This window comes from Sorex fumeus, unplaced genomic scaffold, assembly GCF_029834395.1.
Source record: "Sorex fumeus unplaced genomic scaffold, SorFum_2.1 ptg000063l, whole genome shotgun sequence".
Taxonomy (NCBI): domain Eukaryota; kingdom Metazoa; phylum Chordata; class Mammalia; order Eulipotyphla; family Soricidae; genus Sorex; species Sorex fumeus.
The window spans coordinates 36,774,682-36,801,757 of NW_026606120.1; the positions used below are offsets into that span (position 1 = coordinate 36,774,682).

Consider the following 27,076-nt stretch of genomic DNA (forward strand, 5'->3'; position numbering starts at 1 on the left):
TCTCACCTCTTGAATCTGTGTGGAGGCCTCTCTCCTTAATTCCATTTCTATGGGCTCTTTAATGCCATGGATCATTTCATCTTCGAGTTGGTTGATTTTTCCTTCCAGTGATTACCTCCATTCAGATCAGTTGCATGGAATTTTGATCTGAGCTTCTGATCGATGAGACTTGAGGCTTTATTTGAACTCAATAATTTGCTGGGGCTTCTATTCCTCTCAATCAGAGCAGATGAGTTCCTTTGTTTCCCCGTTTTTCTTTCAGATTTTGGGGTGCTTTGAGTAGTGTAGTTGAAGGAATAAAATTGTTAATATTAATGCCATGCTTGATTTGCACTTGAGAGACAGGCAGCAGGAGTTTCATTGGGTTTCCTTGGACCCATTAAAAAAGGTCACATCACAGGGGCAATAGAGTGAGAATGATTGAATACTCAGCTTCTGACATTCCAGTGAACTTCTCTGCTGTGTGTTTAAATATCTATTATTTAACTCATTGATCTATCTTTGGATTTTCCTTATACTCTTATTTTTTCTGCCCTTATTTCAGAGAGAAATCTTAGGGTTGATACTTTGAAGATTTCATGAAGGAATTTAGAAAGCTCTAATGTACTTGGGGATTCTCCTAAATGTTTGTCTGTGTGCATCAGTGTTAGTGAATTCCTCTGTTTCTTTATAGTGCTTGGTTCTGTATGACGGTTGGGGGTGAGGGTCCATATTTGTGCAGGCTTGGACAGAAATGTGGGATTCACATTTCCTAATTCTAGCCAGAGACAGTGGTATAATTTTTATGTGTATCTGTATCACAAGAAATTCGTAGTCATGACTTTCCCACAGCAACATAAACACCGAGGTCTAGCAAACAAACCTGGGCTGTGACTCAGGGTTCAAGGTTCTGGTGCTCTACCAAAGTCTGCAGACCAGGTAGTGACTAGGCTTTTGTAGTCATTAGAACCCAATAGCAAATGTAGTGCATAGCCATCTGGCATAGCTACAAGAGTATTTATATATGCAAATGTCTGGCAGCCCCTGGAGGGCAAGGATCAAGTTAGATCCTGTGGTACAACTTTTCAGGTGTTAGCTAAGGTCTGTAGCACCAAGTTAAATACAATTGGATTGTAGCCAGTTGTTCAGAATCAAGAGTTTGTGTGACATTCCCCACAATTATTGCAACATCAATAGAGAAAACGTTTATAAGGGTTAAATGGCAATTTTTCTTCGCTCTTCCTCTATCCTTTAGTTAATAAATGCCTTATATTGATGTATTGTTGTAGTGATGAGAAAGTTAGAAACATAAGCAGGTAGCTAAGTAAGTAAGCAGAGAGGCAGCAGAGGTGGGAGCTCTTTCTGGGAACTGTGCAAAAATAATCAACCTTAAATCATAAAGTTGACCAGAACAGAAGGGCCCAAACTAGACTGCTACCTAGAGGGGAAGGAAGCAGGGAAACTGAAACAATTAATAGATTAACAATGTCTCTATGGAGCCCCAAAACAGAATTTTTCCAACAAAATAATTCTGTGCGACAAGGGCCCCCTCTTTGCCCCATGCTGTGTCCTCATGCTACCACATCCCTCAGTGTCCTGTCATGATGCAATCAACTGAGAAAATCCACTCTTCTGCTTTTCTCCTCTAGGTCTCACAACTTGTTATCTTGCCAGAAAAAGTCCTATAAAAAGTGTTCTTGTTCTCAGGGGCAAAATTTCGGTGATTGCATGGTTGGATTTGTCTTGACATTAAATAATTAAATCTTCACGCTTTCTCACCTAAAGATGTTTTTTTGTGTGAGGGATTTAGTAAATTCTGTTACAACAAAGGAAAGACATGTTTGTGTGTGTATGGGTGTGTGAAAGAATAAAATAAACTTATTCCCCCCCATTCCGCTCTGCTTGTTGTCATGATTGCTGTGATGCCCAGGGACACACACATGTTTTGATATACCTCATATCAAAGCCCTGTTATGGCACCTGGGACTTCAAGGGAAGTGCTCTGGGACTGTACATGAGATTTGGGAGCACAGCTAGAGATTAAACTTGAAGCTTCATACTTTAAATGCAGGTTCTTGATTATTGATTCCCACTACAACGCCCTTAAATTGACTTTTAAAATAAAGATTTCATCACCACCTTCAATGACTTACTAGTTTCCTTGCCAAAAGCAGAAAGTTATCAAAATAAATATCACAATTAAATTAACCCCAAGATTGATAGACCGATAGCTTTGATTACCAAAGTTGCTGTGTTCAAATCCCGCTCTCTCATTCTTGTAAAGGGAAATATGCAAATAGGGAAGTAGAAGTGAAGAAACTTTTCTTTAGGATCTAATTAGAATACGGATATGTATTTGAAAACACAACTACTAATTATCCTTGTACAGCTGAACCAATGTTAGTTACCTAGTGCTGTGTCCATGGCCCTACTAAATTATCTTCTGTGCAGTGAACTTCATGGTTCTCATATCACTTAGGATATCAGAACACCTGGTATCATACTAAAACAGTCTTCCAGGGCCTGGAATGGCAATGTACCTGCTTTACTTGGGTCACAAGTACCTCTCTAGGTACTCCGTGTTTGTTACTTGCAAACCCAGTGTTATTTCTGTTTGGGACCCCCAGCATCACAACCAAGTGTGCATGAGCTTCCCAACTGAAAACTGTGTGACCCCTGATGAGCTGTGTGGCCCACGCAGTGAGGAATGTGACCCCCCAGTGAGTCTACCTGAAAACATGAACTACACCACAACTGGATTGTGCAGCCCGTTTTCGTGCCTCACCATGTGTACAAACCCAGGCCATGGAAACAACAGCAGCACAAAGGATGTGGCCAGGGACTGAGCTGATTGTTCATTCTGTTTCAAGGCTCATACCTGAAGACCTGACTTCTGGTAAGGTTCAGGATCATGCTGTGCTGCTGGTCCTAGGAAATACACTTTCAGATTATTGAAGCCTTCTCCCTCCCATGGGAATAATGGGCTGGAGAAGGTTGAGTACAAAACAGGCGTAGTCACAAACCAAAAAGGCAAATGTGTTTCTCTGTGTTGTCAGAAATTTTTGTCTCAAAGAGCAACAGATAAAATCCTCCCTGAGAAATTAGTACCATTCACTTCTTTCACAAGGAAGGCTTAACTACAGATTGTAGCCACTGAGACAGACTTCGGCCCTCAACCTTCCCATCATCCTTCTCTTCAAGGAGAATGAGGAAGTAGGACAGAAGTTAACCATTTCCTGGGAAAACACCCCCCTTGCAATCTGCTATATGAGTATAAATTCAACTGGACTTACGACCATATGTTATTCCATGATAAGAAGTATCTGTGGTAGAGATTATTAAATTCTAGGGAGGTGAGTAAGTGAGCAGTCATGGAGTTTTATGAGCTAACCTTGTCAAGTCAAATTCACCATGTTTAAAGACCAGTTGTTCTGGAACACATCCTCGGTAACAAAAATCCCATGGGTGGGCATTCATTCTCACTCTCAGCAAGGGCCTCATTTCTCTGTGAGGAGGAAAATTTGCAAGAAGAAAGCTCAACCATAGGGCTGCCTCCCAGCAGTTCCTCATTATTTGGGGCTCAGGGAAAATAGCTCAGAGGTAAAACACCTGCCTTCATGTGTGAGGCCCCGAGTTAGATTCCTGGTATCCCATGCAATATCAACAACCCAAGTCACTGATTTGTTTATGTTTCCATCAAGAGTTTATCTTTAGAATGATACTTTCCTAAAACGAGATTAGGAATTAAAATGCTGTCTTACTCCCAAGATCTCATAACAATAAACATAACAATTATCATCCATACCCAGTTTTGACCCACTGTGATATAGCTACAATTTCACCAAAACCAGTTACCATGTTGTTGAGTGTTTAAAGTTTCTGTGTTCTAGAATATACATAATAGTGCAAGAAGTATATTTTACACATAATATCCCTTTCATTTGGTAAAGTTTCAGATGTTACTTCCTCACTCAATAGATCAGATTTTTCCCCCAGGAGGCCACACACACCCAGTGGTGTTCAGGGATTACTCCTGGCTCTGTGCTCAAAGACCACTACCGGTAGTGATCTGGGGACCCTAGGGGAGTTCGGCGTGGAACCCACACTGGCCACATGCAATGTAATTGCCCTACCCACTGTGTTATTTCTTTAGCCCCAAGATCATTTTTTATTTGCACTTTCACCAGATTAAATATTAGCAATTTAAACTTTTTGAACAATATGAAACAGGTTTCATATTCTGGAGCAACCTTAGAAGGTCAGTTGGTCCAGTTCCCATCCTCCCAAAGCCTAGTGGCCACCCCACAATCCACAGCTGCTGCTATGCAAATGGCCCAATTCTAAATCCTCGTGAATAATCTCTGCAGAGACAACAAACTGCAAAAATTCCAGGTACATGCTGAGAACTTGCGGTCTTCACAGAGTAGAAGGTGAGCATCTTCCCTCCACCCCCATTCTTCTGGAACCCCGGCAACTTCCCACAGCCACCGTCGTTTACATTCACTCGTGGCTCTGCTCTCCAGACTCACCACTAAATCTGCTACAAAGTGTGAGCCAAGACACTACAATTAATGAATGTTTTCAAAGCAAACTTTTTTGAATGACATGAAGCACTGTTTCACTTTTCAAATTAATTTATTTTTGGCAACTCTCATGACCTTTTCCTCTCACCTTTTTTTCCTCTATAGATGCAGTTGTTGTGACGACCAAAGTACACACCTTTGGTTGTGGTACTCATTGGGGGCCATCCAGTAGGTCGTGGTGCTTAAATTCTTGGCCACGATGCTTGACAGGGGTCACAATCGTTACTTGTGTTTCTTGAGCACATTCTAGCTGTGTTGGTCACACATGTGCTGGTCGGGGTCAAACTATGACCTTGGTTCTCAAACATCTATTCTGCACTGTGGTTGGCACTCCAAGTGTTGTGCTCACGGAAACCGGGCTGTGGTTTGGTCAGAAATGATGTGCAGTACCAGGATTTTAAACAGAAGAATCGACTGTGTTTCTCTCTCCAGAAATTACTGTGGTGTGCTTTACTCACAGTGTTACTTGATCGATCATCGCGAAGGAACTCTAGAGCACAGCTGCTGGTGTGAAGTCGCTGATGGGCAGTGTTTCCCATAGGCGTTGGCTCCATGGGAAAGGGTCTGCACTGATGTGCAGGGCCTAATAATTGATGAGGGAATGATGTGAAAATAATCATACTGAGAGGCAGATTCACTACTCTGACTCTGAAAGCTTACCCAGAGCAAATTGCATGAAGAAATTGAACTCTAGATGGTCCAGGTGGGGATTGGGGAGTTTTCTAAGGACCATGGCTGTGGGGATGCCTGCAGATCAAAGGAGTTCCACAAAAAGTATGAAACTGATGGATAAGTGTGTCAATAGCAATAGAAGGACTGGGTGATGGGAGATTTGGAAGAACAAACTTAAGCTGGTAATGCTGTGCCAGAGTTTCAGATCTCCAATTGCGAAGAGACCAAGACCACACATGATAATGTAAAAGCAAAGGAACTTTATTACTAGCTCAAGCTAGGGTCCAAGTCTCATCCAACGCAGTGGAGTCTTGACAAGAACCCCGGCTACAAATCACAAGCAGTTTATATAGGGTTCAGAGTTAAGAAGCAATTTGTATGGTGATTTATTTTTAGTATTGTCCCTATTACAATGGTGGCCAGCAATTAGACAATGGTCAGCAACAGTTTCAAAGGAGGGTACAGTGACCCCTCATGACCAGCCAGACCCAAATGCCCAATTCCTTATCTCGGCAAATTACTCAACTGGGAATTTACCAGAAACTGCAAGTCCCACTTTAGGGAAACAGAAACTGAGGCCTATCTGAGAATTAATGAAGCTTGTCATGGCATCAGTTTCGCTCTCACAGTAGGAGGAAAAGTGATGAGAAGGGAAGGAGAAAACTAACATATACAAATGTGTATTGACTTTTTAAACAACGTGTTTAGTTTTTTTTTTCCATTTTTTTATTAGTGAAACACCATGAGGTACAGTTGTAGATTTACAAATTTTTGTGCTTGGGTTTCGGTTATACAATGATCAAATGCCCATCCCTCCACCAGCGCCCATTTTCCACCCCCATGGATAACATCCCTCCCGCACCATCCCCCCCATCCCACCCTGCCTCTGTGGCAGGGCATTCCCTTTTGTTCTCTCTCTCTCTCCTATTGGGTGTTGTGGTCTGCAAAAGAGGCGAGGCATTGAGTGGCAAACATGTTCAGTCCATAGTCTACATTCAACATGCATCTCCCCTCCTGGGAGGATCATCCAGAGACCCTTTATTTGGTGCTCCCTTTTCTATCTGAATTACCCTTTCCCCTAGAATACCCGGCTGGCTTCTAAGCTATGGAGTAATCCTCCTCGTGTTGATCTCAGCTATTCTTGGGTATTAATATCATATTTTGTTACTTTATATCCCCCAGATGAATGCAATCTTTCTATGTCTATCCCTCTCTTTCTGACTCATTTCGTTTACCATGATACTTTCCATGTTGTACCACTTGTATGTAAATTTCATGACTTCATCTCTTCTAAGAACTACATAGTACTCCATTGTGTAGATGTACCAAAGTTTCTTTAATCAGTCATCTTAAACAACGTGTTTTAACATGAATTAAAACCCTGGCTAATATCTGAAAGGTGGTATTGGTTTAATTTTTCAGTCTGGGATGAGATACGGGGTGATAAAACTCATTCCAGGTAAGATGTTGGGTGAGGAGCAAGAGGTGACCAGAGGAGCTGAGGGTAGAGGTGAGGGGTCGAAATGGCCAAAGAACAACCAGGAAGGTGGAGATCAGAGATGTCTTTCAAGTTATTCCCTTTCCTGTACTCTTGGACCACAGGCCTTCTGGAAAGTCAGATTTTCTACCTCTCTCTGCTCTGATGTTTGCTGTGTGGGGTCAGCAGTGTGGGACAGACCCAGACCTGCAGGGCTCCCTCCCATGCAGAGAGCCACGAAAGCTTCCAGACATGATTTCAGAGTTTCTGGAGTGTCTGTCAGAGAGGCCCAGGTTGGCACTGAAGGGGTCTCAGAGCTAGAGCATGGGCTCTCGTGTGCAAGACCCTGGGTTTGACCCTGGCACCAGGTAGGGACATGGGTGGGGATGGAGGGAAGAGAATGCTGCAGTGGGGTCGTCAGCTTGTGGTAACAAAGTGGTGAAACAGGGAAGTTCCACTCAGGCCTCTCAGCACTGTAATGGAGCATGGGAAACTTGAACCCCACGGAGTGAGTGTGGAACGGCTCAGAACACTGGGGCCAAGAGGATCAGTGTCCCCTCAAGCAGCTGCATGTTTGAGACATAAGGACATTACCTCTGTCCACCCTCACCACACATACACCCCCTCCCTTCCTCTGCATATATGGATTGTCCTAAGTCCTCTTAGACTATGAAATAGGAGCATTGTAAAACTGGGCTCCCCTGTCTTATCACTGAGATCTGTGGTATATGACCAGCCATAACTGGTGATTGCCTTGTTTGGTGCAATATCAGTTAATGGCTGGACTTTGTACCAGAGAGAGAGTTAAAACTAAGGAGAGTCGGCAGGGAGAGTCGTTTGCTCCTGGACTGCCAGCAAGAACATCCAGAATGCAGGGCTTCACTCACCTGGTTCTTCTTGCTCTCCTTTTCACAATCTCAGGTAAGGGCCATTTTTCTTTTTGAATCTGTTTCATTTTCCACATTCCTTCCCTTTGTGGCAGTTGCTGTTGTGAAGACCAGGGGTTACATACTTGGCTGTGATGCTCCCGTGGCTTGCTTTTGGGTGCAGTCCTCACAAGGGCTTGCACACTTCGGTTTAGGTGCTCACACACACACTTGGTGGCAGACACCAGCGATCCCACACTTTGCTTTGGTGTTGGGGATCCCCAAAAGCAGAGCGGGGATGGCATTCAGGTATGTGGAGTGATTCTGGGGATCAGTCTTCTCTTGCAGGCAGGTGCTTCACCACTGAGAGATAGCCAGCACCCAAAGGAACACTAAAAAAATACTATAACTTTAGTGTGTTACCTTTGAAATGTGACCTGCTGTTTAATTCCCAATCCTCACTGAACAGAAACAGAAACAGGCATTGGGGCACAAGATAGAAAGGAGGGAAGAAAGGAAGAAAGGTTGGAAGAAAGGAAGAAAAAAGTTGGAAAGAAGGAAGGATGGAGGAAGGAAGGAAGGAAGGAAGGAAGGAAGGGAGGGAGGGAGGGAGGGAGGGAGGGAGGAAGGAAGGAAGGGAGGAAGGAAGGAAGATAGGACGACAGGAAGCAGAAGAAAGAACAGTATTTTGCAGGTGAAACTTCCACTCCAACTCAGCTCAGGTCGCAAGGCATTTCGGTCTCTGATGAAGGAAAATAGAGCCATAGAAAAGGTTCTCTGGAGTCTGAGTTGAGGTTGAGCCAATAGGGGTTCATCTGAGAGTTCCTAAGTCAAACAAGGATTCCCCAGTGTCCAGCGTCCTCCTGGCAGGTACTGGCTGTCTAACCCAACGATGCACAGAAAAGTTCTCCTCTCCCAGTTGGACTTGGACTTAAGAATTCGAGATCCAATAAATCTAGTAGGCATGAAGGGCTTCAGCAATGCACTTTCTCATCTGAGTTAAGAATGGCTTTCTCTGCGTTAAGAGGAAGTTTATAGCTCTACAAGCATTCCTCAGGAAGGAGGAGCGAGCACACATAAGTAACCTAACCTCACAGCTTAAGAGCTTGGAGAAGGACCAAAAAAAGGAGCACAACCCGAACAGGAGAAAGGAAATAATAAAACTCAGAGCAGAGATTAACGAGATGAAAACCCAAAAAACAATCCGAAAGATCAATGAAACCAAGAGCTGGTTCTTCGAGAAAATTAACAAGATTGATAAGCCTCTAGCAAAACTCACAAAGAAAGGGAGAGAGAAAACCCTAATAAACCGAATCAGAAATGAAAAGGGGGTCATTACAACAGAAACTACAGAAATTCAAAGGATCCTCAGGGAGTACTTTGATAAACTGTATGCCACGAAACATCAAAACCTCGAGGAAATGGATAAATTCCTAGACTCCTACAGACTCCCAAGGCTGAACCAAGAAGACCTGGAATACCTGAACAGACCTATCACCATCAAGGAAATTGAAATGGTAATAAAAAGTCTCCCCAAGCACAAAAGTCCTGGTCCGGATGGATTCACTAGTGAATTCTTCCAAATCTTTAAAGAGGACTTACTCCCAATCCTCTTTAAGCTTTTCCACGAAATTGAAATATCAAAAACACTTCCAAACAGTTTCTACGAAGCAAATATCACACTGATACCAAACGCAGACAGAGATACCACAAAGAAAGAGAATTACAGACCGATATCCCTGATGAACACAGATGCAAAGATCCTCAACAAACTTCTAGGAAATAGAATCCAACTACTCATCAAAAAGATCATACACCATGACCAAGTAGGATTCATCCCAGGGATGCAAGGATGGTTCAACATTCGGAAATCAATCAACATAATCCATCATATCAACAAAAGAAAAGATAAAAAGCATATGATCATATCAATAGATGCAGAGAAAGCATTTGACAAGATCCAGCACCCCTTTATGATGAAAACCCTAGCCAAAATGGGTATAGAGGGGACCTTCCTCAACATAATTAAAGCCATCTACCACAAGCCTACAGCAAGCATCATCCTCAACGGGGAAAAAGTGAGAGCCTTCCCCCTAAGGTCAGGGACGAGACAAGGATGCCCACTCTCTCCACTGCTGTTCAGTATAGTACTGGAAGTACTTGCAATAGCGATTAGGCAAGAAAAAGATATTAAGGGCATCCAGATAGGGAAAGAAGAAATTAAGCTCTCACTATTCGCAGATGACATGATACTATACTTAGAGAACCCAATAACCTCCACCAAAAAACTCCTAGAAACAATAGACTCATATAGTAAAGTTGCAGGCTATAAAATCAATACCCAAAAGTCCATGGCATTCCTATATGCAAACAGTGAGAGAGAAGAAAGCAACATGAAAAAAACAATCCCATTCACAATTGTGCCCCAGAAAATCAAGTACCTAGGAATCAGCTTAACTAAGGAAGTAAAGGACCTGTACAAAGAAAACTACAAAACGCTACTTTAGGAAATAAAAGAGGACATGAGGAAATGGAAAGAAATCCCCTGCACATGGGTCGGGAGACTTAACATTGTCAAAATGGCAATACTACCGAAAGCATTGTATAAATTCAATGCAATCCCTATAAGGATACCCACGACATTCTTCAAAGAAATGGAGCAAACACTCCTGAAATTTATATGGAACAATAAGCCCCCACGAATAGCTAAAGCAATTCTTGGGATAAAGAAAATGGGAGGAATCAACCCCCCGAACTTCAAACTGTACTACAAAGCAGTAATAATTAAAACAGCATGGTACTGGAACAAAGGCAGAACTGCAGAACAATGGAACAGGGTTGAATACACTGACATCTCCCCTCAATCATATGATCATCTAATCTTTGATAAAGGTGCAAGTAATGTGAAGTGGAGTAAGGAAAACCTCTTTAACAAATTGTGCTGGCATCACTGGACTGCTACATGCAAAAAAATGGGCTCAGAACTCTGCCTAACACCGTGTACAAAAGTAAGATCAAAATGGATTAAAGACCTCAACATCAGACCAGAAACCATAAGGTACATTGAAGACAAAGTTGGCAAAACCCTCCATGACATTGAAGTTAATGGTATCTTCAAAGATGCCACGCCACTGGCCGAGCAAGTGAAAACTGAGATAGATAAATGGGACTATCTTAAACTAAGAAGCTTCTGCACCTCCAAAGAAACAGTGACCAAAATACAAAGACAGTCTACAGAATGGGAAAGGATATTCGCCGAATACACATCTGACAAGGGATTGATATCCAGGATATACAAAATACTGGTTAAACTCCACAAGAAGAAAACATCCAACCCCATCCAAAAATGGGGCAATGAAATGAACAGAAACTTTCTCAAAGAAGAAATCCGAATGGCAAAAAAGCACATGAGAAAATGCTCTACATCATTAATCATCAGGGAGATGCAGATCAAAACCACAATGAGATACCATCTCACACCTCAGAGACTGGCCCACATTCAAAAGAACAAAAGCAACCCATGCTGGCGCGGATGTGGCGAGAAAGGGACACTCCTTCACTGTTGGTGGGAATGTCGACTGGTTCAGCCCTTCTGGAAAACAGTATGGACGATTCTCAAAAAATTAGAAATTGAGCTCCCATTTGACCCAGCAATACCACTCCTGGGAATATATCCCAGAGAGGCAAAAATGTATAGTCGAAGTGACATCTGCACTTGTTTGTTCATTGCAATAGCCAGAAACTGGAAGAAACCTGAATGCCCAAGAAAGAAACTTTGGTACATCTACACAATGGAGTACTATGTAGCTCTTAGAAACGATGAAGTCATGAAATTTACATACAAGTGGTACAACATGGAAAGTATCATGTTAAGCGAAATGAGTCAGAAAGAGAGGGATAGACATAGAAAGATTGCATTCATCTGGGGGATATAAAGTAACAAAATATGAGATTAATACCCAAGTATAGCTGAGATCAGCACCAGGAGGATTACTCCATAGCTTAGTGGCCAGTTGGGCATTCTAGAGGAAAGGGCAGCTCAGATAGAGAAGGGAACACCAAATAAAGGGTGTTTGGAAGACCCTCCCAGGAGGGAGGGGAGATGCATGTCGAAAGTGGACTATGGACTGAACATGTTTGCCACTCAATGCCTCTTTTGCAGACCACAACACCCAAAAGGAGAGAGAGAACACAGGGGATTGCCCTGCCACAGAGGCAGAGGGGGGGTGGGGGGATAGGGGTGGGGGGGATATTATCCATGGTGGTGGAAAATGGGCACTGGTGGAGGGATGGGTATCTGATCATTGTATAATCAAACCCAAGCACAAAAAATTGTAAATCTACAACTGTACCTCATGGTGTTTCACAAAAAAAAAAAAAAGAATGGCTTTCTGGGGACTGAACAGATAGTATAGTGAGTAAAGCATTTGCCTTACTTGTGAAAAACCTTGGTATCAAATATGCCTCCTGAGCAGGGCTTAGGAATCAGGTGTGGCCCAAAAGTAAACATCTCAAAACAAGAAAGGTTCTCTGGGATGACTGTGGTGGAAAATGTTGTCTCTTAGAGGTGAGAAATAAAGGAAATCCAGACCTAGTTAATGAAAAGAATAAAGTATTGACTGGAGAGATATTAGAGGAGAGAAGCCTGACATGTGGCTGGTCTCCATTTGGTTCAATCCCTGGCATCATATATGGTCTTCTGAGCACCAGTAATGAACACCCTTGATCACAGAGTCCTTGTACTCTGCCAGGTGTGGCCTAAATCACTTCCAACTCTGTGGGTGAAAATAAAGCAAGTAATAAAGAATTTGATGTGAAATAAGAAGACATGAAATTGAATTAATTTTAGAGAAATTGGGATGGTCAGTTGTGGGCATTTGGTTGTCAGAGAAGTGGTTGGAAGTTCCTAGCTGAGGAAGTGGGAAGATTCCCTCCCAGGAGGGCCAATGCTGTGGGCAGCTACCATAAGAAAGAGTCATGGCCGCCACCAAAGGGAGGCTATTCAGGCTAGGGAGAAGGTGGGGCTGGAAAGAGGTGAGGGGAACAGGTATCATGGTCTCAGCCTTTCTCGTTGTGTCTCTGCTAGTGTGGGGAGGGTGTTTTCTGATGCAGAGAGGTCAGGTGAGCAGCAGGGCGAGTCCCCAGCGAGCCAGACAGGGGTTCACATGCGCTGTCACAACTGTGGGGAGTCTCAAAACCTCTGTGTCACTCTGCAGTGAGACCGTCCCTGTGCTGAGTGACAAAGGAGTAAATGGACCAGAGTGTGTGCCTTGAGCAAGGGACATGCCTACCACCCAGCAAGACTGATGTGGGAGACCAGTTTCCCTCTTACCCAGGGTGCTGGAGAGAGGCATCAGGCTCAGTGAGGGGAGGAACAAAAGGAATGAGGTGCTGCATGCATGCCTCTCTTTCCCTGAGGAGCTGTTCTATAAGCAGAGGGAGGAGGAGGAGACTCTTCCACTGTTGGGATCTGGGCTCTGTGTGTTGCCCAGCTCCCGCCAGCAGCCAGGAATCTCCTTCCTGAAGGGCATGAGCAGCCAGCTGTGAAGGGCGTGTTTTGAGTAAGACCCAGTGTGCTGAGTCTTTCTCTGATTCAGCAGAGGTGCTCAGGACAGAGCTGTCGCTCTTCCTAGGGGCAAGAACAGAGCCAGTTTGCCACCACACCATCTGCAGGGGTTCCTGTCCCTGCTCTGTCCCTTATAGCTGCGGGCTACCCTCTGTCCATGGCACCTGCCAATAGGGACGTGCATCCATGTTTGGTGGAAGAGCACACCCACAGGGTCAGCACTATGGTCAGAGGTCTCAAAGTCCAGAATTGGGGATTAGACCAGGTTCTGAAGTGCAGAGGGCCCAGGTGGTACCTGGGCATGAGCAGACACCAGCTGGCCCCATAGTGGGTGAGCACAGGATAGTTACTGTGAAGAGGGGAGGCCAGAAGGCAGTGGACCCTGAGCTGGGACCAGGAAGGTCACTCCAACTACAAAGGGCAAAGTGGTCATTTTTTTAATCTACGCCAGCCCTTTAGCCACTGTCCTGACAGCAAACAGGGAGCAGAAAACAGAAAAGATTTTTTTGTGGAAACCTCCATGATTCTCAAGTGACTTTGTGTTGGAGGACATTTTGGATATGTGTAGACACAAAAGAGGTGGCCACTGTTTTTCCCTTCTCTGTATTTTTATTTTATTATTAAGCTTTTTTTAATAATAGAAATTATTAAATTGTTTTATGTGGGCACTGAGTTGTTACGCAAATAATGAAAATTCCTCATAACAAATTCCAACTATGCAGGTATGTACATACTGAAAACTGGAGAAACAGTAGGTAGGTAGGGCACTCACCTTGCACGCAGCCTCCTGGCTTCTATTTTTTTCTTTTTTAAAAATTTTTATTAGTGAAACACCATGCGGTACAGTTGTATACTTACAAATTTTTGTGCTTGGGTTTCACGCTAGGGGAAAAGGCAGATCAGGTATAGAAGGGAACACCAAATAAAGGGTGTTGGGAGGATCCTCCCATGATGGGAGAAGTATCCTGGCTTCTATTCCCAACACACCTCTTGGTCCCCTGAGCCCCACCAGTATGATCCCTGAATACAAACCCAATTGTAAACCCGAACACCACTGGGTGGGACCCAACCCCCTAGAGGCCCCCAAGCCCCAATATCTAAAATTTAGTGGGTACTTATTACAAAGAGAACAGGAAGTTTAATGTCCACTTAATGAGATATTTTCACTTTAAAAGATTTAAATACGTCTTCATGCCCCCCTTCTCATATCCCTCAATGCTAAAATACTGAAATGGAAATTGGGAAAATTATCCTAAGAAATTAAGATAGTGACAGCGCCCCCTGCTGGCATTCTGTGTCTAGCTGAGGACAGCTCAGAGTAGGGAGCCGACAGTCCTGCAACTGAAGGCCTGTCCTGGGACTCCTGGTGGCACCGCGATACAAATTAACAATTCGGAATACTGTCTGATAACATTTTTCCAGTTTCTGTTCTGTTTTAACCTTTATTATAATTTTGGAGTGTTTTTGGAAGTAGTCATGCATCTTCCTTTTAAATGTAGTCAGAGGTTTTATTCAGAAAGAATGATTGGGTACCAGTTACTATAATAACAATGGCTGCCATTGTGTAGTGACCCTACTGTCTCCTGACACTCAGTACATTTGTCTTCGAGTCTTGGTTCAAAGGTCTTCTGAAAATAGCACTACAATTACAACTACAAAAACTATCATCTCTTCCATAACTACCGCCACAATTACAGGAACTATCAACTCGACTTCCCCAACTACCGCCACAACTATTACCTCCAATACTACCGGAGATTCTACCACCACGAGTGCTGAAGTGTCAAATACTACGGTTTCTGCAAAGCCCACTACCACTGGTAAGAGCTACTTCCACTAGACTATTTTGTGAAAGATGGTATATAAATAAGAATTTTCCTGGGTTAGGGAGGTGGTACTATGAAATCGAGGTTCCCTTGGGTATGTAATGCTCAGATTAAAAAGCCCGAGTCCCAGCAGCAGTAGTGATATCAGAGCCAAGATTCCCTGCAGTTCCATCCTGCTCACCCCTCCCTCCCACTCACCCTTCCACGGTTATTTGTACACCCTGTTTATGAACTCAGGCGTGTGAAAGCTACTTCTATAGCTGTCCTCTCCCTAAGGAAATGTTTTGGGGAGAGGTGGGTTCCGCAGGATTCTCAGAGGCTCAGGGCCCCCTCGCCATTCTCAGACACGGGTCAGTGCAAGGATTGAGGATGGGCTGCTGCCCCTAGGCCCCTCCAGAGGTGCTGTGGCCTCCAAGGCTGCAGCCAACCATCAGTGTCGGGCCTTAGTACCAGGACTCGAACCCACATCAGGCACACACCAGGCACACACCTAACCTGATGTGCCATCTCCTGTTTGTCTTGAAGAGAGTTCGGGAATCAGTTTCTGTGTCTCAGAGCAGGCTGGGTCAAACAGACCTCAGGCCTTCATCCCCACAGGCCTAGCATCTTGCCCTATGGAAATAGCGGGTTCGACGCTGAATTTTTGTCAAACACTTATGAAAAATTGAGATCACAAAGGTGACTGATGACAGTGGGAATTTGTAAAAATTCATGGAACTTTGGCCAGGGGAATAAAAAGTATATCAATGGCAGTTCTCAAATAATCATGGCTTAAAAAGGACCATTACCTAAAGAAAAAGTTATGTTTTTTATGAAACTGAAGATTTTTATTCTTAAAAATGCATATATCTGTAATGCCTTTTTCTTTACTCACTTTCTTTCCCCCCCCCCCACAATACTAGCATATAACAGACCAACAAGGAAAATCCCCTTTAAATATCTGTGAAGAATATAAACAAAATATTTGGGAAGAAGCTGCAAAATTGTTGAAGGAAGCCATCAATAGTTATTTTAAGCAGAAGCTGCTTCCTTCTTTTCCCAAAACTTGGACTAGAACAAATGTCATCTAACTTTATTAGTAAAGGCAAAGCAGTAAATTCTTCAGGTTTGGGACACAAAAAGGTCTCAGTTGCCACAAGTCCATGCTGTCTTAATAACTAGAGAAAGTTATAGTGCACCTGGCTTCATACCAATAAAACGTTATCCACTAAAGCAAAAGATCTGGATAGGGCTCGTGAAACATTTTGCCAATCTCTTACCTAGAATAATCTGTAAACCTAGACTATTAGGGTATAAAAAATCAGTGTCATTTCTAGAAAGGGCGATGGAACTCCAAAGGCAGTAACTTGCCAAGGGCTGGAGAGTGAGAGTGAGTGAAGTGTTTTCCTACACATCTTTTTCCATGCTTGCTTCTTTGAACGGCCTTTATGTTTTTTGAAAGCTCTAAACAATGAGTCATTAAGCACACATAGCCAGAGTCTGTCTGAGACCTGGTCCCCAGCTCTTCCTGTTGGATGGGCTGCTCTGAAGGCCAGACTCAGTCAGCTCTCCTGACTTGAGTTTTTCTAAACCAGAAATTGTCTGAAGTCAGGCAGCCTCTGTGTCGTGTTCTGGCCCAGCAACTAACGACCATGGGGCACAGCCAAAGCACTTGCATCTTGACTTTGGCTTATTCACTTGTCATCAGGTGTGACAGAGCATCATAGGTCCTCAGATCCCTTTCAGGCAAAACACACTGTGCCTTTGTGCCTGGCACCACACAGAACGACATGGTCTTTATTTATTTATTTCTAATTTTTTATTGTTTGGGGGCCACACCCAGTGATACTCAGGGGTTTCTCCTGGCTCTGCACTCAGGAATTAATCCTGGCAGTGCTCAGGCAATCATATGGGATGCCACGGGATCAAATTCGGGTTTGCCTATACTACATATTATCTTTTCAGCCCCAACAAGGCCTTGACTGCCAGCAGGCAGGCATACTTGGAGTTACTTGACTTCTGCAGCCAGAATGGGGCTGGACAAGGTGTATTCCTTGCGATTTTCTTGATCATCTCTCTAGTATAGCCAAGGGATTTTTCAGAAGTCATTTACTTGGACCCTGATTCATACTTGTTAGAGGACAGACACTAATGTATTTTGAAATACCAGCCTGTACCTCCTATGTCCCTTGTAGCTTAGATTTGGGGGGGTAGGTTAAGAGACCCTCCAAGTGGTAATTAGGAGGCTTGTGAGCCCTCCTAGACAATATCAAGTCATCCAGTTCAACAGTCAATGCGAGGGCTCTGGTGCTGCAAAGGCCCTGCAGTACCAGGGATCAAACTAGGGCCAGCTACATGCAAGGCAGGTGCTGTACCCTTTGTACTATCTCTCCAGAACCCATGGCATTTCATGGTTTGATTGGTAATTTCCTTTGAATACTGATTAATATCCCATTGTCTGGAAACATCAGAGTGTGTTGATCTATTCACCTACCGGAGGACATTTAGGTTGCTTCAAGTCTTGGCATTTATGAGTAAAGTTGCTACATATGTTTGCATGCCTTTTTGTATGATAAAACATTTGAGTTTCTTTGGGTAATCATCAAGGAATGCTCTTAATGGACCCAGTGATAAAGCTATGTTTAGTTTTGCAAGAAACACTGAGGTGTTTTCCAGTGTTAGTGCATCATTTTGCAACCCCCAACCCAACACAACAGAGTTCTGCTGTTCTTGCCAGTAGCATTTTATTTTTTTAATTAAAATAGACAAGGCCCAGAATTATGCAGAGAAATGCTCATGCATAGCAAAAGTATGGCAGCTAAAATGTGACCATCCTCAACTTTTGGAAATCAAGCTCCGAAGTTTCCTCCCTGAAAAGCAGTGATCATTCATTCTGGGACACATAACACAGGTTCTTGTGCCTCATGTGGGACATGCCTTCCGCATGTGTCAGAACACATGTCTGTGTCTGGGTGCATTTTCACTCATGAAGTGACCATGTCATGGACATAGTACTGACAAATGGATAGTTTTAAATGATTTCTACTTGTATTTTGATAAGAATGCTAAGATAGCCTTGAAGCTTATCAGACACTTGATCTTAGATCAAAGCTCAAAGTTATTTCACTTGGCAGAAATGAAGAAATGACCATCCTCCATCACCACCCACAGGATTTCTGATTTCATTTCCATTCTCACTTCCTTCAGAGCTTCGGAGACAAGAGGGGTGCTAGGCCACACCTGGTTGGGCAGTTCTGGCCAGAGGTGAGCCAAGCATGGCTCCATGACTGTCCCCAGGAGTCACAGTGTCCACTCAGAAGGCCAGAGAGTCAAGTGCCCTTATTAATCCTCTGAGAATTTCCATGGGTATCACATACACTCACTCCTTCCTGTTCAACTCCTTTCTCCATGGGTATATACAGTATGTCTGCAAAACAGAATGCAACTTCTAGCTCCTTTCAGGAGCATCTTCCCTGTACCTTCCTACAAAACAGCTCATACATCTTGCTCAAAAGGTGGTTCTTCATGTTTTGGTCTCTAAGTGTTTTGGGGGAACCAGCTGAAGTTTAAGAAGACTGCAGCATGCAGGAGGGTCATTGAGGTATAAGAATTCCTGTTAATTTTTTGCAGTCAGAATCTCTCTCTCTCTCGACGTCTTTTCCACTCTCACCCTGAATCTCAGACCCCCTTATGATTATTTCCAGCTCTTCCATGGGCATGCATGCACTGGGGTAGAAGCCAGGAAAGGGCCACAGATTTTGTAAAGAGCTAAAGCACTTGCCTTGGAGGCAGCCACCCCCACTTCAATCCTAGGCACAGCTTAAGGTCCCTTGGGCTCAAGAGTGATCCCTGGGCATCGGGTTTAGCCCACAGTGCCCACTCCACCTCCACAGACACAGAAGGGACATAATGCAGCTAAGAAATATAAAGAGCCCAGTGAGAGTTAGGAAAAGTTGAAACCATATTTCTGGGTATTATTTGTTTTCGATTTGTGGATTTGAGGTCTTTCTACTGTATTTCAGGTCCATATAATATTTGTCTAAAAAGTAACTGTACCGGTGGTTCTTCATGTGTTGGTCTGAATACCACATTCTTCTGCATTTGTCAAGAGGGCTATTACTACAAACAAAGCAAGTGTCTGGAAGGTGAGTATCCATGGTGAGCCTCGCTGGACAGACAGTTCAGGGGTAATGCACTTGCTTTGCACAAGGCCATTTCCCATTCCAGACCTTGCACTGTGTGGGTCCCTGAAAAAGGTTTTCATAGGAAAACCTATGAGCACTGAGCTTGGAGTAGCCCGTGAGCACCACCCATTGCAGGCCCACAAATGGAGGGGCAATCTCTGCAAAGCTGCATCTCATAACGAAGAAGGACTAGAAAACTCCAATAATGACATAACATGTGCCCCAAGGTTTTAGTCAGTTCCGGAGTTGATTCCTTGACACAAAAACAAAAACTAGAGCCAAACACTATTTTTAGCAAAGAGCTCCCAGAGGGTAAAGAGATAGCACACAGCTTAAGGTAATTTCATCTCATGCAGCTGACCCGGGTTCCATCTCGAGCTCCTCGTATGGTTCTCCAAGCACAGCCAGGAGTGATCCCTGAGCATAGAGCCAGGTGTAAGCCCTGACACTACTGGATATAACCAAAAACAAGAACAAAGAACAAAGGTCTGGGGGCCTGTGTTCCTTGCTTTCCCTGTTCCAGACAACATTTCCACGGGGACCAAATGAGAATGACAGATGTCCAAGCCCTGACAAAGTGCAAGGATAACACAAGTACACAGTGTGAGAAACATCCTCCTGTACCACAGCGGGCAATTTTTAGGAATCAAGTAGAGTATTGGTCAGGCATTGGAGCTCTGGCAAAGGCCCCAGCGTGGTCATACCTTTACACTCTGAGTAGATGACCCCAAAGGACTTAACTGGGAGGATATTCACAGTAAACTTTAAAATTTTTTTCCTTTAAAACAATTAAAATTTCAAAGTTCAATGGCACAAAGTGACTACATCAGTGAAAAATACATGCTTCACATAATGTTTGTCTTTCAAATAGATATTTATAAAGAGTGTATAATGATCTGAAAAACTGCATAGTAATTAACTTGAAGACTCATGATATTCGTAATTATGTAAATTATTAATAATTTATATTAAAAGTTTACAATGTTAATAATGTAAACCATGCAAGAAAATCTAGAGATGGAAGAAAAGACCAAAAATTAAAATGTGTATATTTGATTATGGTACTGCGGTAATAGTTTTAGTATTTCCAAACTTCCTATAGTTTCTTCATATCAAGTTTAGAATTTTGAAAAATGATCTATGTTTCAACAAAACAGAAATGATTCTCAACATTAAATAAAAAAAAATATTTTGTTTATATTCCAGGGAGAGTGTTCCCTGGAACACTTACAATTGAACAATTATATACATCTGACTTGGAAGATAAAGGATCCATGACTTATGAAGAGTATCATTATAATATTACTAAATTTGTAAGTATTTTTCAAGCTTCTTCTTCTCGTCTTCTTCCTTCTATCACTGAGATGCAGAGTGTAGAGCTGACATCCCAAGGGCACACCCCCAAACAGTGGTGCCATTGTGCAACATAAGGAAATTCACCCTCACTGGTGGTGGCAAGGCCCTGAGCTCAGTGCTTCCGAGCCCCTCCCAGGGAATACTGGGCCTCCCCATGTTCCTGCACTTTGGAGAGTATCACCCAGCATGGCAAAAGGCCTTCAGGAGTTTGAGCCACCCGTGACTGAGTGGTGTTTCTACATGTTTAGCTTACAGTTAGGCAGGCAGATAAATATAATGATGTTTTAAAATTTCCACTGTTGAAGAGGAAAAAGAATATAAAGTTGTTTCCCTTTTACATTTAAAGTTGACTAAATTTCTACACAAGTCTGGTTTAAAATGAAGTATAGATGAGACTGGAGAGAGGCTGTCACTGTCACTGTCCTCCCATTGCTCATCGATTTGCACAAGCGGGCCCAGTAACATTGTGAGCCTTGTTGTTACTGTGTTTGGCATATCGAATACATCATGGGTAGCTTGCCAGGCTTTGCCGTGCGGGCGAGATATTCTCGGTAGCTTGCCGGGGTCTCTTAGAGGGGCGGAGGAATCGAACTCAGGTTGATCAGGTCGGCCGCGTGCAAGGAAAACGCCCTACCCGCTGTGCTATCGAGCCAGACCAGAGAGATGCTATAGGAGATAAACACTTGCCTTGTATGCAGCTGCTTTCTCCTTGGCCCTGCTTCAATCCCAGTACCACTTCTGACCCCTGAGTTCCACCTGGAGCGACCTCTGTGCACAGAAGCAGAAATGAGCCCTGAGCATCCTTTAGGCCCCAAACCAACAATGTGAACAAATTAAACAAGTGTCTGAATGGGGCACTCCATCTAATTTAACATCGTTTTAAATATAAGTAAGATATTTTTTCTATCACAATCAAAAATGTCAAAATGTACAAAGTTTCATTTAATTTCAATTTATTTTCATATTGTGAAGGTTAAAATGTCTTTGCTTTAATCAGATCCACTCACCATTTGGGGTACTCTTACAGCATTGTGATACTTTTGGGGATGGGTCACAGCTCACCGGACTGGACTGCAGGAGATCTAGATTAGATCCCCAGCATTGCTTATATCCTGAGCACTGTGGAAGCTGTGATCCCAAGACTGAGCTGAGAGTAGCCCCTGTCACTCCACTCCTGCACCACTCAGAACAGACATAGGAAAGAAATAAATTGGTTCTTGAGAAGCAATGAACCTGTCACTGCTGTCTTCTGTCTGTCCTTCCTAGGAACTTCTTAGAAGTCCTATTTCATTGTTCAGAGCAGAGACTCACTGGGCTTGAGAGCACTGTGTATCCTGCAGACCCACTCAGGCAGAGGCAGTGCTGACCCTGCTGGGGACTAGCACTGTGTCCCCTCTTGGGGAAAGAGGAGCACCCGGAAGAAATCATTCTGGGATATGCTGACCCTGAACTTTCTGAACCAGAGGCTCAAAAAGGACATTACCTAGATCCAGCTTAAAAGCAGGAGGCTAGAGCTGAGTCTTCTAGCAGTGGTTGATCAACAGTAACTTGTTGTGACAAATCATTAAGTTTATATACCTAAGCTTTAATGTTAAAACCTACCACAGTATAGGTTTCCACCCCCTTGTAGTTGTTATTAAACCTGTGCTTCTCTACAGTTTAAAGGAGCATTTAATGAATCTGTATATGGACAGACCGTCATTCATAAAGTCAGGTAAGCTGCTGTGGGCTGATGGGTTCTTAGGAGGCTGGGTCACTCCCTTCTTCCCCTGAGCTCCCTGGCAACATCAGGAGGGTCAGCTCCATGGCCTGCCCTAACCAAGGGAGTGGTGGTCAGCCTCACCCACCCCCGCAGTGTTGTTAGACACACTGGCCCAGACTGGAAGTTGGGACAGAAGCTGCGGTCTGTGGTTGGCTGTTCGGCCACAGGCACACACACTGAAGGCATCGCTGGGCCACTTTGGTTTGCCCCTGAAACTGCAAGTCCCACCTGCCAACTCCTGTATTGTGCTTTCATGGGGGACAGGAGGAGAATGAACAGCTCCATTCATCTCTTTGCCCATATTAGAGCTGGAGAGGAGTAGTTAAGAAACAAGAAACCCAATAGCTCACCTGATTTTCACAGGGCCAACTAGGAGCACTTTGTCGAATGCAAACAAGCATGATGCAGTGTAGAAAAAACACATATATCTATATGGAACTATAGATAGAGATATAGAGATTTAGATATTTGTCATGTTGTGGCCACACGTGGTAGTGCAGGGCTTCTCCCAGCTCAATTTCCACAGGTCATTCCCAGTGTTGCTCCAGTAACCAAACCCAGACCTCCTGTATGGAAAGTATATGCTTAGCCTCTTGAGTTACCTTTCAGTCCTGTACTAATATTTAATGATGTCACAGATGCATCAATATTCATAAGAATTGTCAAATCCTTGTGGATAAAATGTATGCCCATATGTTTTTATATATATGTATATATGTATATGTGTGTCTGTATATATCTGTGATATAAATTCAGAGAAGGCTTCATAACAGTGGTGAGTTTTGTGCTAGGTAGTGAGAGACACTTGTTATTGTTAGCCAGGAGAATAACAAGGGACTCAGTATTCACCTGCCAAAGGACCAGCAGGGAGACTGGGAGCCAAATATCAGGGATAGAAGTCCAAGTGAGCAGTAGACAGTGACTTGAGGGCCTGCATTGTTTCTGGTATGAAAGCATAAGTTAGTTGACTACACGGAATTCCCATGGCAGGGTTACTTAGACAATCAAATAGAAACAACGAGCTCTAGTGCCGTCAGCCACATCTGTGCATACATCCTGGGTTTGGGACTACCTTGCTGCTAGACGGGGCAGACTTTTACCCTCTCTGAACCTTTACTACCTCGCCTATGTGACTGGGATGGTGTCATTCACTTTCCTGGCACCCTGGGAGGGTACAGGGGCTGCTATTGAAAGAGGGTTCTGGCACTTAGTTTCAACAGCCCTTAGCTGTGTTTCTCGTGCAGACTGGAGTGTTCTCCAAGTTTAATGGTCAGCACATCTGTGGGTCCCTGGGAAGTGGCCTAAATCTATGGCGTGATTTTTTTTTGTTTTTAACGGAGCCACTAAATGTGAGCAGAGGGTGTTCAAATACGCAAACGTCCTCCTGCAAATTGCTGGGGAGGCTGTTTTCCCCAGCTCAGGGCCCTGGAATAGTCCTTCTGAAGCCTGAGCCAACTGCTCTCTGCTCTCTGAATCCCCAGTTCTTTATAGAACTTATTCACTAGAGCGATAGTACAGGGGGTTGGGCACTTGTATGAAATGAACCCACTCAGGTTCAATCCCAGGCACCACATATGGTTCCCAAAGTGGGGAGAAGATGGGGGAGTGAGGAGGGATTGGGGAGAAAGAGGGAGGGGGAGGGAGAGGGAGAAGAATGGGAGAGGGCGAGGGAGAATGGGTAGAGAGAGGATTTTCTCAACTATTTTTTTTGTACAGAAAAAGAAACTCAGGCTTAGGGATGCTGTGACTTGGAGTTCGATGAAAGCAGATGGTGGCACTCTTGGGGCTAGATTTTAGGTCTCTTCACCCCAAGTGGAGTGCCCTAGTCATTCATGCTCCCCTTTTCTCTGTAGCACCTACATACACAGTTCCTCCATTTTTCCTTCAGCATTTTCTGAATGCATAGCTTTGCTGCCTAAATTAGAACATAGCTACTAGGATCTTTGAATGAGTGACAGAATTTGTTCTTTTTTTTAAATTTTATTGGTGTTTTCAAAAAGCTACCTTTCAACTCAACTGAATTTCTTTATTCCCCCCCCCCCCACCCTTGGTTTTTTGGGTCTTATACAATGATGCTTGAGGATTACTACTGGCTCTGCACTCAGAAATTACTCAGTGCACAGAGGACCATATGGGACCATATGGGGATACAGGGATTGAATATGGGTTGTCTGCATGTCAGGAAAATGTCCTAACCACTGTACTGTCACTGTGACCCCTAGCATTTGTTTCTTAACTTCACTGCAGAATTATTCCATGAATTTTTGGTCGTTTTTCTGTTGATAAAGAAAACCTTGTGCCAAGTGCCCCTTTCTTAATGTTCTGTGGGCGCCACTGCCACCTCCAACCCCTTGCACAAATGACCCGTGCCACGGAATTTTAATTAAAATTTCAAGTTCAGAAGAAGTAGCGCAAGGGTTAAGGTGGTTGTCTAGCCCATGGTCAAGCCAGGTCAAATCCCTGATATTACATATGTTCTCACAAACGCAGCCAGGAGTGAATCTGAGCACAAATGCAGGAGAAAGTCCTGAGCATAGTTGCGTGTGACACACAAGAAAACTGCACTGCACTGTAGCACTGTCCTCCTGTTGTTCATAGATTTGGTCGAGCGGGTACCAGTAACATTTCACAACAAATTGTGATTTTTTTGTTGCTGTTTTTGGCATATTGAAAACGTCACGGGGAGCTTGTCAGGCTTTGCCTTGCAGGCGAGGTACTCTCAGTAGCTTGCTGGGCTCTCTGAGAGGGGCGGAGGAATCAAACCCGGGTCAGCTATGTTGGCCACTTGCAAGGCAAACGCCCGACCCGTTGTGCTATTGCTCCAGCCCCCACAAGAAAACAAACAAAACCCACTAATTTTTTACAAAAAGAATATTTTGTTGAGATGACTGGCCCGAAAAACAAAATTTGATTTAAGTTTTGAATGTCTGGGCTCTTCTGGGTTTTTACAGCTCAGAATCAACATGGCTATAAGTATTCCCTAAGTACTTTGACTGCCTTTTCAGTAATTACTGCAAAGTTAAAATGGAATATAGAAAAGGCAGTTGATCAGGACAAATGTAATGCTAAAAGTTTCAGCCAATCAGCCTTTGTCTTTTTTTAAATCCTTTTAAAAAATTGTCTCACTTTGGTACATCTACACCAGGAATACTATGCAGCTTTTAGGAAAAATGGTAAGGTAAAGGTAAAGGCCCTCCCGTTGTTCGTCGATTTGCTCAAGCGGGCCCAGTAACGTCTCCATTGGAGACTTTTGTTGTTACTGTGTTTGGCATATCGAATACATCACGGGGAGCTTGCCAGGCTCTGCCATGCGGGCGAGATACTCTCGGTAGCTTGCCGGGCTCTCCGAGAGGGGCGGAGGAATCGAACTCGGGTCGGCCATGTTGGCTGCGTGCAAGGCAAACACCCTACCGCTAAGTACAAAGATTCAACAGTTCACAAGAACCCTAATCTTGGTTCCTATAGAACATGATAGCTTACTATGGCAAATGTTACATGTCCTATTTATTTTGTTTTGTTTTGGTTTTGGGGGGGGGGGGTGTTGTTCATTTGATTTTATTGTTTTGTTTTTGAGCCATACCAACGTACTTAGGGCTTACTCTTGATTCTGCTCACAGGAATCACTCCTGGCAGAGCTTAAAGCAGCATATGGGATGGCAGGACTCAATCCTGGGTCAGCCCCATGCAAGGCAAGCCCCTACCCACTGTTATCACTCCAACTTTCATTTGATATGGAGCCACAACCCTGACAGTGCTCAGGGAATCATACCTAGTGCTGGAGATCAAATCCAGGTTGGCCACATGCAGTCATATGCCCTCCCCACTCTACTATCCTCCTACACCACATGCCCTACTTATAGACATTTTAGAGATTATAGCTCCCAGAAAATGACTATTCACAATTTTCATATGTGTTTTCCAACCGGATACTATTTTTGATCATCTTGAATATCAGGTATCTTGCAAATAAAATAGAGATCTTCAGTGTCGTCAAGGGTCATATTATTGTAACTACATAACTGGCCTCAATGATGAAAGGAGGAGAGTACGTCAAGACTAGAGCTGGGAGATTTGGGAGTCTGGGTCAATTTGTAGACCTGTTAGTCTCTCCATTAAGTTAACCAAACGATGACTTTGCTTCACTTTTAGCCTGTCTACTTCAGAAAAATCTAACTCACGTGTTAAAGTAACAGTAGTGAATATTTTAAACAAAGACTTCAATCTAACTGAAGAAGAAGTGACTAAAGCAATTCGGATACAAGCTGTGAGTGCGTACCCAAACACTTTATCATACACTAGTAAGTATGAAGTAATTTTTCTAAGCCTGGCTGTCGTTCTGTAAATTCTCCATCCCATTTGATCAAGAGATAATAAGGAATGCAATTTCCTCCTCCCTTTCCTCTTCCACTGGACTTTCCCCCTTTCCAACCATCCCTCAAGGCATCAAACTGACCAGTTTGTTCCACTGTCTAGGATGATAGTCATGGAAAACAGAGTTTGTACAGGGAATGGTGAAGAAATACAGGCCTGACACCAACCTATAGTTTTCCAGATGAGTTTAGAAAGTTTTACCTAGAATTTTTCTCCATGACTTTATACACAAAGCAGAGAATAGATGTAATGGGGGGTTAAAAGCCACCCTCAAGCTCTAGCTTTCAAACCATCTTTGTATTGCCTCCTCAGAATTCTATGGACCAGAATTTTGAGTGAGAAGAGGCAGGTATTTCTTCTGGTCTAGTTTTTTGACTTGTCTTTATTGGGCTCACTTTTAAGCCTCTTCCCTAGAGTACTGCGTAAGCCGACTGGGGCTGACTAAACCCAAGAGG

General features: G+C 43.6%; 1 protein-coding gene across 1 annotated transcript in view; it reads left to right on the forward strand.

Moving 5' to 3' along the window:
- The first annotated feature begins 6,698 nt into the window (after positions 1-6,698).
- MUC13 (mucin 13, cell surface associated) overlaps positions 6,699-27,076 on the forward strand; it is a 32,158-nt gene continuing 11,780 nt past the window's right edge. Inside the window, exons 1-6 of the mRNA XM_056126486.1 lie at positions 6,699-6,744; positions 14,841-14,963; positions 18,971-19,093; positions 20,339-20,445; positions 22,147-22,202; positions 26,400-26,514. Coding sequence (XP_055982461.1) covers positions 6,699-6,744; positions 14,841-14,963; positions 18,971-19,093; positions 20,339-20,445; positions 22,147-22,202; positions 26,400-26,514 — 570 coding nt within the window. The remainder of the gene's footprint in view (positions 6,745-14,840; positions 14,964-18,970; positions 19,094-20,338; positions 20,446-22,146; positions 22,203-26,399; positions 26,515-27,076) is intronic.